The following is a 14,397-nucleotide window of genomic DNA, read 5'->3' as shown; positions in this document are numbered from 1 at the left end:
GCTTTTTACGCAGCCGGGTTTTTGTTTTTATTTAATAATTTTTTATTTTACACTTTTTAGTTCATTTTCACTGTCCCTCTAGGCACCTAACTCGGCTTAAAGCTACATGTTCTTCACCTTCGGCAAAAATGCGCGAACTTAAGTCAACCACAGCACAGCTATATAAACTTCCTGTATAACTCATGATGACGCGAAATCGGAAACGTCGTCAGTCAAATCTTTTCTTTCTTTTGGTGCTGAATTGCACAGGTATATTTTGATGAGGACTACGATCTGTGTGCCTTGCCTCCCTTACGCATGATATATATTTTTATTACAAATATAAACAACACATGGAAAGATTTACATCACAAAGAAGGGAAGGTACAACAGGAGAGAGGTGGGAGTCGAACCCACCGTCTCAAAAATGCCAATGCCAAGCAGTCACTCAGACCGCTCGGCCACTGTGCCCCGACAGTCAAATCTTTCTCGCAAAACTAAAAAAGCCTGTCAAGTAAAACTCAGTCCCTTGAATCAAGGCAAAAACAAATGCAACATGTTATAGTGAAAATCGAATTAGTAGAGTTTCTTTCTTTTGATGCTTATTGCACGGGTTATTTTTATGAGGACTACAATCTGAGTGTCTGGCCTTGGTTACGCATCATTTATTTTTTATTACAGTACAGAATTCACATAAAGAACACATGAAAGAATTTACATCTGAAAGAGGGAAAAGTACATCCGGAGCGAGGGTGTCTTGACCCACCGCCTCAAGTGGGAGAAGCAATCGCTTAGACCACTCGACCACTGAGACCCCAATTAGTAGACTTAGTAAACAAAAAATTCAGGCAGTGAAAACTACCTGCATTTGTCGCACGCAGGTAGCGTGCGACACAGTGTGCGACACCCAGCGTTCGTCGATCCCAAACTGACAAAATGGCAACTGGTTTTTGAAATGGTACTTTTGATTACTGTCATATGTGTTTAGTGACACTCCCAAGGTTAAGACAAATCGATTGACGTAAGAATTACTGAAATTGGCCAAGGCGTTTAGCCTGTAGAACGCCACATAGGAACAGACATACATACATAGACTGATAAACACATTACCCTCCTTTGCGTCGCGCACGCGCAGTCGGGTAAAAATAAAAGTCTTACAATAAAATCTTTCGTGAAAATAAGATGAAACGTCAGAAAGTGGAAGTTTATGTGAATGCCTTTTTTAACAATTGCATTTAACTAATTATAATTATTGTGTATTCATGTACGTATTTATTTACATTTATTTATTGTATTCGCGTTGTAATGTGTAGTCATTACTGCATTATATTTGTATTCTATGTATTTTTATGATTTTCTAAAATGATGCTAATATTTTTTACAGAGGAACCTTCAGTTATTACATCATGGTTCAACAATCTTCCATTTGAGGTTATTCACAATGGATGGATTGCTGTAGAAACATTTTTTTTATTGAGGTAAAATAAATTGATGCTAATGTTCAAAAGTAGAAAGTAATGCAAGATACATATTGTTTCAAAATAAACTGTAATACAGTGAAATTCCGTTCAACGAACTACACAGGACAGTAAATTTTATTCGTTGTAACGGGAATTTCTTTGTGATAGAATTCAAGCAGTGTACTGACAATTAATTCAGCGCAGAAAATTGTTTTCTCTGAAACGGATATTTCGTTGTATTGGTATTCGTTGTAGCGGGATTTCACTGCATTGTCATTTTAAAAAGCATATTTTTGATACATGAGAAAAATTAGATCGCTGCTATATTTGTATTCGTTTATTCATGCTTTACAGGTAGAAGACTGACAACTAAAATAGTGTGTGTTCAATAAATAGATGATTTATTTACTTATTTTTTTTGTTTCAGTGGTATTTTAGTCTCTTACGGTGGACTCAAAGGATTGGAAAAAACGAATGGCAAATTCAATGTTCCTCTTCTTGTCTTAAGAAGATATATCAAGTAAGGTTAATTCTATACTGATTCGTTTTTCCTTTTTTTATAATCTCAAGGTTTTAACCAGGGCTGCGGAGTCGGAGCAAAAATGACCGACTCTGGCTCTTTTTTCGACTCCAGGAATTTTAGAGAATCCGACTCCGACTCCTGTACCCCAAATTCAGTCCGACTGCGACTCCGCATGCACTCAGAGTTTCCGGACTTTGGAGGAAAATGAACGACTCGGATTCCCCACTCCAACTCTTTTACCCCAAAATTAGTCCGACTCCGACTCTTCGATTTCGACTCCACAGCCCTGGGTTTAACAGCAACAAGAAAAAAGTCAGCTGAAATGAAAATAATAATAATAATTAAAAACAAAAGATAATTAATTTGAATTCTGAAATTTTGAATTCAAATTATGTTTTTCGCAATCACGAGTTGCGACAGGGCCCTACTCATTGGGGGCTATTGTTTCTAGAAACAGCTCCTTTCCCCCCCTCCCAAGCCTACCCCTCCTCCTGGGCGGTTACGTGTGTGCAGGCATGTGTGTATGTATAGGCGCGCGTGCGTGCATGTGTAGGCTTGTGTGTGTGCGTAGACCTGTGTGTATGCACGTAGGCGTGTGTGTATGTGTGTAAAGGCTTGTATGTGTGTGTATGAGCGCGCGTGTGTGTAGGACATGGACGCCACCGACCAGCAGAAACGGATTCCAGGAGGCAGTGCTCGGAGCCGCGCCTGCAGAGGCCGGTGGGCGGTGGTGCTGGTGTCCCTGGTCCAAGCTGAAAAAGGAACCACAACATCAAGGACGGTGAAATAAAAGCAATAAGCAATCGTGATTGCTCAAAAAAAAAAAAATCGTTCAATTTATTATCACGAGTGGGCATCTTTACGCACATATTTTCCCTTTATTCCCGAAAGTTAAAGGTTTCGTTTTTAATATTGTGATATGTTCGAATATAAGGAACTGTTGTGCATCATAATATAAAGTCTATCAACTTCCTAAAAAAATTTTGAGTTTAAAAATTAATGATTTGTTGCAGAAGTGGGCTTATTGTCACGCTCGCAAAATGAACAATTATATTCGAATATATCACAGTTAAGAACCCAAGTATAAAATTTAGGGAATGAAGTGCAACTATATGTGAAAAAAATTTACACCAAGGGCACCCCGATGGGTGAGCACGGGAGATTACAGTGACCTCCCCAAAAATTCCTTATTCTGCTAATTTTGTCTGATGTTTTGGCAAATTCGAAGACATAATTGAAATTTTTAAATGTCCAACTGTCCCTTTTCATTAGGTGCACGTGTATGTGCAGAGCATAGCCGAATTCCATCATTGAACAAAATTTGGAGTTCCATTCGGCAAATTGAAAACTTTATCCAGTTCAAAAATTTAAATTCTTGGCACCGCTGTGTCACACCTGTGCAAGTGAATAGAGAAATTAGTTGTTTTCAACTGCTTGTTACAAGTTTCTAAAGCATCAAACTTCAACATAAAGTTGCTTTTAAAGAATATAAAAGCTATCTTATTAAATTCGAAATTAATAAGATTTTTTTTGTAGAACAATTTTTTAAAAGCACGCATTTTTAAAACGCTTTTCGAGGGAAAAGGAACCCTTTTTCACAGCAGAAAGATTTGAATATGTAAATGTAAAGCCATCTCAAGCAATTTATGGTTTTTTAAATGTTGTTGTGTTTGATTTTTACTATTTAGCACAACGTTTTCTATTTATTTCTTAAGAAGGGTGTGTTTTTTCTTGTTGAACAAAAATTTTGCCATCTGCGGAGTTTACGAGGATATTAATGACAGACTAGATGCTGTCCACCATTAACATTTGAATACTTTGTGTGAACGGTAAGCCCTTAGAAACCTGAGGTCAATGTGATTTTGGATCTTAATGTTAATTCCAAACTGTGTTTTTAACAGTGAATAGCAGTGAGATCATTCATAGTACCAGAAAATTTTATGTTTGAGAAATTATTTTAAGGTTCAGATAAAAAAAAAAGAATGTCTCGATCTCAGTGACCTAGTTCGCTCTAACGTTATACGCTGCCCAGAGTGCGTACTCACGATGCCTGCAGCTCGCGTCCTAAGCAAAAGATGCTATCGAGTATAAATAAAAAAACATAGCAATTAAAACTATCTGGCCACCTCAAAAATAAATTCACGACTTTTAAGTGTTCAAAATGCATTAAGTTATTGGAGGAATAATTTCCACCAAAATCAAGATGCAGCCTTTGTGCTATTTGAATTTCCTAGAAATATATTATTTTTTTAATTAAAGCCCACATTTAGGTGCATGACCTTCTAGATATGTAAAGAATAAATCGTTTACGCTTTAAGAAAAAAAAATGGTGCCGACTATTTCAAAAAAAAAAGTGACTGCGAATGAAATTGATACTGCCAAACACTGCAAACTAAAGAATTTCCCCAGTTTTGTTTTTAGATTAAATGACATAGTAATGTCATCAGACTATAAGCAAGTCAGTTAATTAAGTCAATAAAGCAGTCTATTAATTACTAATTTTTGCCTTTTCTATTTTAGTTATCTAAAATAAAAATGCAATTTCGCTGCGACAAATTCTTCGATGTTAGAAACAAAATTAGCTCATCGAGCTGCTAATAAATAATATGAATTTGCATTTTATTTTATCAAGATACTTATTTAAATCTTTATTCATAGTTTATTACTCCGAAAAATGAAAATAAAAAACAAAATGAACATAGTAATTTGACCTTTCCTTTATGAAATAGTTATTTTGTTGTTTTCTCTGCATTTAAACTGCACTGGCGGTGAAACATGTTTTACAGAGTTTAAGTCGACTTCAGAGAATTGACATGAGATGAGCTTGGGGGAATTACTCACCTAAGTGGCGATTTGGTGGTAAAAAATTGATATGAGTATACGAAAAAAAAAATCAAGAAGGTTTTTGAACTATGACTTGCAAATTTCTCAGGTATTTTTCCGGCCTATTAAGATGACCGTTACGAAAAAGGGGCGTGAGACATTGAAATTGGCTTACTTTTGACTTAGTCAAATATTGCGATAGTTTGCGATTAAATTTAAATTTCGGTTTGAATAATCTTGCTTGATATACCAAAGTTGGCGCTGAAACGTAGTGTGCATTTGTGCGAAAATTTTAAGTCATTTGGCGTAAATATTCACTCATTTGAAAGGTTTTTACACAGTTAAAATGTGTCTTTGTTCCTCCAACACCGAACTCTCCTTGGGCCGGCTCTAGTAATTCTGCCACCCTAGGTGATATTGACAAGTGCCGCCCCCCTCCCATTGAATAATAATAATAATAATAATATAAAACAATAATATATTAATAAAATGAAAATAATAGTAAAGTGCTTAAAATTAAAGTTGGTTTCTACTTAAATTCAAAACTGGACTTTGCATTTCCAATCAGTGGTACACACTTAAAAATTATTCTTTTTAACATTCAAGTAGTGGATCTTATGGCACTGAAACATATATTAATAAAATTATTTTTAAAGGCGGCAATTTGCCGCCTTTAAAAATAATTTGAATTTCTAGTTAAATTCCGAACTTTATTTCGCATATCCAAGCACTGGTACACGCTCTAAATTATTTTTTTTAGCATTGAAGCAGTGAACGTTATGGCGCTGAAAATATATTTATACTTAAAAAAAATGTTTCAATTTCGAAATTTACCGCCCCTAAAATTTGAAGCCTTAATCGGTCGCCTAGGTTACCTGCCTCAAGAGCCGGGCCTGTTTGTCACAGCTGTTAACCAAAAGCGATGCTACCTTGCGACTCAAAGCTTCGGACGTCGGGAGTGGTGTTAGAGGGTAGTTAGAGGGTGGTTAGAGAGGTGGTTCAATTACAGAAAGATAAGCTATAATTTATCTTTCATTTCAAGGAGATTACCTATTCATGTATTCGAGATAACGAATTGAATAGCAACAAAAGTATTGTGGAAATATCTCTTCCCGTAACAAAAAAAATTCTTACGATAACTTTTTTAGTATGGACAAGCTTCGTTGCAACGGGAATACACTTTTTTTTTCAGGAATTCAAAGAAACAGAAAAAGAAAACAATTAACACTTTTAATAACTATAGTTGGGGCAAATTTGGCCTGGTCCCTGGTAGCTTCGTAATGCTGTAACTTGGATCTACGTAGCATTTACAACGCTGCCAGGTTAGGTTTGCCCCAACTATAGAAAAACATTCTCTATTAAAAATGTTTCCACGAGACATTTAATTTCCTGAACTAATTTTAGGACTATCTACATAAAAATCACAGTAAAATTCTTCTGGTCTTAAAGGGGAACTACTTCTTCATGAGTTTAACACAACGAAATCAGTAACTGAAAAAGTATCGTGCAAATATCTCCTCCATCGATATAGTGAAATTTAAAGTAACCCCAGGCTGTGAGAGGGTATCTCCATAATTAGGAAAAAAGAAAACACTGATTCAGAAGAAAGTGGAATTGAAATCCACCTCGCAAGCGAATTGAGAAAAGTTAGAAACAAAACTAGATAGAATTCACAGAAGAGTTCAAAGCCAATTTAAGTAGTATTTTTAATGAGCAATTTCTAATTTTTTTGCGTGCATTAAATTTCAAACTTATCAATACTTTCATCCAAAACTTATCCTACTGGTTAAAAATGCTGATAGCGTTTTAAAAAATCAAAGCATTAAAAATTGCTTAAATCAAGTAGTAATAAGTCTAAAGGCACGGTTAGGCTTACGACTTCAGTGTGCGCAAAGCCTTTTATTGAGCAATCGCGATTGCTTATTGTTCTCATTTGACCGTCTTTGATGTCCGTGCCTTTTTTAGCTTGGACCAGGGGCCTCTGCAGCACCACCGCCCACCGTCCTTTGTAGGCGCGGCTCCGAGCACAGCCTTCTGGAATCCGTTTCTCCTGGTCGGTGGCGTCCATGTTGTACACACACGGACGTTCATATATATATATATATACACACACGCTCATACACACAAATCTTTACACACATACACACACGCCTACGTGCATACACACAAGTCTCCGCACACACACAAGCCTACGCATGCACGCTCGCGCGCCTACACACACACACAACTATACACACGTAATTACCCAGGAGGAGGGGCAGGCTTGGGGGAACAGGAGCCGCTTCTAGAAAAAATAACCCCCAATGAGCAGGGTCCTGTCGCAACTCGTGATTGTGAAACACATAATCTGAATTCAAAATTTCAGAATTCAAGTTATTACTTTCTTCTATATCTAATATATAGAAGAAAGTATTGGATTCGTGCAAATTTTCGAATTTCGAATTTTGACGGATTCGAACGTTTTAAGGTGTGCTGAGTCCATTTCGACTATTTTTGGAAAATGTCTGTCTGTCTGTGTGTGTGTGTGTATGTGTGTCACGTCTGTGTGTGACCAGTTTTTTGTGGCCGCTCTACAGCAAAAACTACCGCATGAAATTGAACGAAATTTGGTATACATATGTGCCCCTATGTGAACTTGTGCCCATTGGTTTTTGGCGCGAATTCCTCCAAGGGGGGTGGAGCAATGGGACGTTTTTTGAATTACGCGTGCTTGCTATTCCTCAAGAAGTAACTGGCGGAATCAAACAAAATTTGATCCATATGTTGCCCCTAACAGGAGCAGGTGCTGATTCAATTTTGGTGTCAATAGCTCAAACGGGGGTTGAATTATAGAACGTTTTTTGTCGTCAATTGTGACTGCTGTATCTCAAGAAATAACTAACGGAATCAAACAAAAATTTTTTGACAAGTAGCCCTTAGTGGGTATAAGAGCTGATTTTATTTTGGTGTCAACAGCTAAAAAGTGGGTAGCGCAATCGCTCGTTCTTTTTTTCCATTGTGAGTGCCCTTTCTCAAGAAGTAATGCTACGTTCTGGTTGAAATTTGGAATATATGTGAATCCATACGTAAACAGGCTTTGGTTCAATTTTGACTCCAATCGCTCCAAGAGGTGTTGATTTTTTTTTTTTTTTTTTTTTTTGCGAATAAAAATAGTTTTATTAATGCAACAATAAGAAAGATAAATCGTAATAGATTGTCGTCTGCGTATTTCTCGTGATTTTAATTGTGTGGAAATGATCGGAAATATTATCTCAATGATTTAAAATTTTTAACTGTTGCCATCTTATGTTTGTTAATAAATAAAATATTTGTAATTAATTCAAGTAAGGCTTTTAAAGTAACTTTCCATTTTCGCTCTTTGTTTTGTTTTTACAATAATTCAGACATTGGGATGGACGTCAAGTTTTTGCATGTGTAATTTTGTTTTTGTTAGGAATATTGCTTCCTCGTCAAGCATGGGGAGGGATCAGAAAAAGTTAAAATATAGAAGAAAGTTTCGTGATGGCCACAACATACTAGTTTTTTATTTATCATTATAATTATTTTCTTGTTGTATCCACACTAGAAATTTATGTGCAACATTCCTGAATTTAACTCTGAATTTTCCATTACAGGCTGACTCCTCCGCTCCTTCTTCTCACGGGTTTGGTATTCTTTCTCCCACTAATAGGTTCGGGACCTTTCTGGTACGAACAAGTAGATCCTCAAATTGAATCCTGTAGAAAGTACTGGTGGGCGAGCATCCTCTACTTTTCAAATTGGTGGGGCATTGACAAAGGGGTAAGTCAGTGCGATTGTGGATCTTAATGCTTACTTCCAACTGTTTGTCTGTATTAAGTATCATAACTTCATTAATTTCATTTTTTTTTTTTTTTTTTTTTTTTTTTTTTTTTGATGATGTTAAGACTTTGAGTGAGAAGTATTAGAATACGGAATTGAATCTACTCTTTCGCTAAATTTTGATGCTTGGCTCAATTCATTTGGTTGGGTGTGATATTTTTACGTATATATTTGCATTTTATTTCGAAAGTTTAATACTTTGGTTTTTAATTTCTATACAATTGATGAAAGGAGCCATTATGTATCATTATATGAAGTATCAACAATCTAAAAAACATTTTTGTACGTAAAAAACTGGTTTTTACCTGTACAAGTTTTGAATGTGGATATTTCATTCAATGTTAACAAATAATAATAAGAGAAATAAAGTCGAGGGTCTGCGGAAGAATACATTTTTCCCACTGGGACACTAGTTTTCAATAATGTGGACATTTCCTTCAATGCTAACAAATGATAATAATAAGAATAAAGTCGGGGGTCTGCGGAAGAATACATTTTCCCCACCTGGATCACTAATTTTGAATAATGTGGATATAACATGACCTGCTTCGTACATTGAGTTTAAAGTTAAAGGACAGTTTTAATTTCCCAATGCATTATTAAAACTCCTCTAGAAAGCTATGTGTTACATACCATGCTGTAATATATTTGTGTAAGACATCATATTGCAGCTCGCACAAAAAGACATTTCTTGTGATTTGATTAACATCTTTTGATCTGTTTCTTTCACTACGAGGTTTCTACTTGAGCTGTACATAACTTTGGTACAAAATTTATGTGTGAAGTTATTTTTCCTTTCGTCAATTTTCACTTGGAGAGTGATTTTGGGGGGAAAATAAAGAAACAGTTGTAGTTGAAAAGTTGCGTATCAATGTTGGAAGTAAAAGCAAAGCTTCGTTTTGGGTTGTTATTCGATCAAGATTCTATGACCATCAACCCGAGGGTCAGCAGCTTTTCTAACTGCGCTATTGCACAGGGAGAATATTTGCCCAGTTTTCGAATAAAATAAATTTAAATAAAATTTCGTGTAGTAAGCATTTTTGTAGTCATGATAAATTTGTGAGAACAAATATTTTTCTCTACTTTATTTCAGACTTACTTATTTTTTACTCCAGACTTTTTCATTTTTAATTTTTAAATCTCATTTTCTTGCTGTTTTCAGTGTCTCATTACAACATGGTACCTTTCTGCTGATTTTCAGTTGCACATCGTGTCTCTCATAGTCTTAATGATTGTTTATAGGTAAGTTAAGTTCTTATACTACCCTGAGTTATCTTTGGGAAAACAAGTATATTATTTGCATTCGTAGATTCTACAAAAATATTGGAACTTGAAGCATAAGATATGTATAGGCGGCTTGTACGGTGGAAAGGCGGGGGGAGGTAAGTACCCTTACTCTTCCAAAAGTAAAGTGGTCTTGGACCTCCCCTTTTCTGAATTCGGAATCAACGAGCGATCGAAAAGTGATAGCGCCGATCGATTCACGAGTTTTAAAGAAGTGACTTAATTATTGTGTATCTAATACTTTTCTCGTGTGATATTTCGATTGATATTAAAATGGAACTTTGAAACGGGGGAGGGGGGGGGAGAGGAGAAGAAAAAGTACTGTGGTCATCTGTAATGATTTTTGAGACAGTGTCCCCAATATTTCAGAGAAGGATTAACTCATAATGACATAAAATCCAATATCCAATATTGCGGTTTAATTTTCTAATGCTATAGGGGCACCGCCATCTACCCCCCCTTTCTTTGACCTCCGCTATCTTAAGCCCCAACCGGTTATGAACATAAATGTATTATTTGTATGACGCAGTTAAAATACGTGCAAGACTGTCTGTATGTCAGAAATCTCCGGATTGCCTGTTTGTTCGGAGTTGACACAAGTATTGAAGGACTCAGAACATTCAAAATAAGTTCATTCTGGTCGTCTTAATCTTCTCTAACCTCAATGGAATAAGTTGATTTTCAGTTGCAATCAAAATAAATAAATAAATAGAATACGAATCATGATAATGAGGTTCATCTCTATTGGTATAATTTAAATTTAACGGGCACTGTATTGCCATCAATATCCATAACAAGATAGAGAAAAAAAAATCCCTTTTGTTCTGCTTTTTTTTCCCCAAAGCAACTGTAATTTAAGTCATTTCATTGACGATATATTTTTGAAGTTTCAGCTCCAAGAAAATTTATATTATTATTATTTTATTATTTATTCTGTTTATGTTTATATCATTGCTTTCAAAAAATATCAATATCTAACAATATACCTTTATATATTTATAAATATATATATATATATATATATATATATATATATATATATATATACAGTGAAACCCCTCTATTACGGACACTAACGGGACAAACTTTTTTGTCCGTAAGAGAGGGGTGTCCGCTTTACAGAGGTTTTTTAAATTTAATTAACTTTAGTTATTTGTTTATGTTTTTTGAAATCTTAAATGAAATATGTGTGAATTCTACTCTTTCATATGCATAGATTTTTTTTAATTTACTAGTTTTTACCAACATATACATAATAAACAATTATTTTATCAGGTTAAATTCAAATATTACAGTTTTGCACACTCAAAGAGATTTAAATAACAGGTTCGCATAAAAATTACATACCTAATTTGTACTTTTAAAAAATTGTTCGATTGATGTCTGTTGATATGTTTTGATCGATGAAAGTCTTTCATTTTCGAAATGTATCTTAAGTTCTTGTACCAAGTCTAGTCCTTTAGGATCGTTGTGTTTAATTGAAAATTCCCTGAGTCCATCTAATACGCTTAAAGCTTCGTTAACATTTTTAATTGTTTTAACGTCTTCTTTTACGGACAGTTCATCTTCATCGTCATCCTCAACTGTATGATCTTCGTTAATTTCGCGCACTATGCTTGCAATTTCTGTTTCGCTTTCTTCAGTGAAAACTTGGTCGTCGATGGGAGCATAGTCTTCAGCGGTCACATTTGTGAACCCTGCTTGTTGCATTAACGACTGCAAATCGGATCCATCATTGTCACAATCAACTTCGTTGTCAATTTCCTCTGTGGCAGATCCTTTTTTGAATCCAACGCGATTAAAGCAACTTACTATTGTTTCTTTTTTAACTTCCTTCCATGCGTGCTTAACCCAGCTGATTGCATCTAACACATCAATTGTTTTGGACAATTCGCTACTTGTTTTAGTTTCTTCCATTTTATTGATTAAATGCTTCATAACTAGTTGTCTGTATTGAATTTTAGATGCTTGAATTATCCCAGCATCCATAGGTTGGCATTTCGATGTTGTGTTTGCTGGCAAGAAGACTATTTCTATATTTTTCAAGTGAAAGTCTTTGGGATGGGAGGGCGCGTTGTCCATAAAAATAACAATATGCCTTTTTTCTCTCCCCAACTTCTTATCAAAAGTTACAAGCCAATCAGATATGACACTGGTTGTCATCCACGCTCTTCTATTTGAATACCAGTCTACAGGTAATTTTTTTATATCCAGTCCTTTAAAACACCGAGGTCTGGCTGCTTTTCCGATGACAACTGGTTTTAATTTTGTACCATCCATGCTGGCACCCAACAAAACTGTTAAGCGTTCTTTGGAGATTTTGCCACCAGAGCAGTTTTCTTTCCGTAAAGTTAAGGTTTTATCTGGCAGAGCTCTATAAAACAAACCGGTCTCATCAATGTTATAAATGTCACATGGCTCGTAATTTTCAATCAAACTAGGCACTTTCTCAAACCATTTCTCGCAAACGTCAGCATCCACATCCATGGATTCACCACATATTTTTTTAAAAACGATATCATGTCTCGTTCGAAAACGATCTAACCATCCATTGGAAGCCTTGAAATTTTCTATACCCATTTCAGTAACTGCTTCTTTCGCCTTTTCTTGTAAAATAGGGCCAGAAATCGGAATATTTTTGCTTCTTGCGGACACAAACCATTTAAACACAATTTCATCCACTGCAAGGGCATTACTTTTAGGAAAATCTTTTTTCTTCTCTTGGTTTCCATTTATGAACCATTCTTTCTTAAACTTCTCTTTTCCTTTTAATATACAGCAAATTTGTGTGCGTCCCACACCAAACTTTTCAGCAATGTTCCGTATTCCAATTTTATTTTTTTCTGCGAAATCTATAACTTCAATTTTTTCTTTAAGAGAAAGAGTACGACGCTGACGATGAGTATTCAGAGCCATTTCAATGAGAACGATGAAACAACTGAATGCTTTTACCCTTAAGTTTACTTTATGATATTGCATTGGCTTTACTTTTACTCTCTATAAAATATTTTTGTTAGATGGCGCGTCAACTCGGCTCCACTTAGACACAACACGCCTGCTTGTTAGTCATCTGAAAAGGAACAAGGCAACGGGGGAGGGTGGGGGTATACAGACAGAAACTTGCAGAATAATCATTTTCTCTTTTCTTTTCTTTTATTTTTGACGATTTGATGATGTTTTTTGGAATGAAAAATGCATTTCGGTGTCAAGCTGAAAATTTTTTGCTACGCAGTAGATGCAAAGTAAAATTGCAAAGAAATATTTTTTTTATCTCGGTATAAGCTGGTCGACTTTGCATTAAATGAAGCCTTTCAATGGAGTAGCTATTTAATTCTCAAGTTTTAAATACTATCCGCAAAAAAGGATATATCAATGTAAATGACTTCGAAAAGGGTGTCCGTGTCCGTATTTGAGGGTGTCCGTACGAGAGAGGTTCCTTATACATTAGGTTTAATGTCTCTCTGCCGGGGAATTAAAAACTGTCCGCAGAAGAGGGGTGTCCGCATTAAAGGGGTGTTCGTTAGGAGGGGTTTCACTGTATATATATATATATATATATATATTTATATATAGTTCTCGAAGTAATCAAAAAATATTCAACGGTATTTTAGGCATATTTAGATTTGACTTTTATACTTCACAGTTCTCATTGTACTGCAAATAATACCCATTTCATTGATTGATAATTAAATGCGCACTTTTTAGGTACTCGAAAGTTGGACTTTCAATGCTCATCGGAGCCATCTTATGCTCCTGTGCTGCGGTGGGTTACAAAACATTTGCTCAGAACTTATCTGCAACGATTCAACTGTCTAGCGGAGATAATGAGTGAGTATTTACAAATGCTAATCAGAATCGAAGTCATATAGCTGTAGACCATGCGATATCATTAAGTTGGATCATATCTTGTTTTAAGAAAAGAAATATATTTATTTTTGTACTTCTGAGAAAAATTGTCTTCTTCTCCCGATTAATATCGGTTTCGGATGTCATTATATGTATAAGTTTTTGCTTATGATTTATGTACTGTTGTGTATCAATTGTGTACTATGTATTTGTTCTATGTACGTGTACTATGTATCAATTTTTGTGCTAGAGTGTGTGTGCATATGTATGTGTGAGTGTGTGCGCGCGCGTGTGTTTGCATGTAAGTATATATGAATGGAATCAGAATGTGTGTGATCAGATTTAACTTTTACAAATAAAATTCTATTTTAGCTGGTAATAAATAGAAAGGAAAATAGACAGCACCCAAATATTTACAATTAGAAATATCACATTTTCGTTTCATATGGCCGATTACTTGGCTTTTTCAGCAAAACAAATATTACAAGATTGATTATTTAAGGGGTTTATTTGTGGAATTACGTATTTTAGATAACAAAGTTAAAAATACTCTGAGACTTTTTCACTGATTGTTCGCATTTATGGCAACCCGAATACAGGAGTTTCAATCTTAAAAGTTGGGATCTTTAGCTGGCCATTTCC

General features: G+C 35.3%; 1 protein-coding gene across 1 annotated transcript in view; it reads left to right on the top strand.

Moving 5' to 3' along the window:
• Positions 1–14,397, top strand: part of LOC129228349 (nose resistant to fluoxetine protein 6-like) — a 37,594-nt gene that overhangs the window by 14,791 nt on the left and 8,406 nt on the right. Inside the window, exons 4-5 of the mRNA XM_054863028.1 lie at positions 1,364–1,410; positions 9,788–9,867. Coding sequence (XP_054719003.1) covers positions 1,364–1,410; positions 9,788–9,867 — 127 coding nt within the window. The remainder of the gene's footprint in view (positions 1–1,363; positions 1,411–9,787; positions 9,868–14,397) is intronic.

The sequence above is a fragment of the Uloborus diversus genome, chromosome 8 (genome assembly GCF_026930045.1).
Source record: "Uloborus diversus isolate 005 chromosome 8, Udiv.v.3.1, whole genome shotgun sequence".
Classification (NCBI taxonomy): Eukaryota; Metazoa; Arthropoda; class Arachnida; order Araneae; family Uloboridae; genus Uloborus; species Uloborus diversus.
Note: the sequence above shows the minus strand (reverse complement) of the source record. Positions and strands in the feature narration are given on the sequence as shown.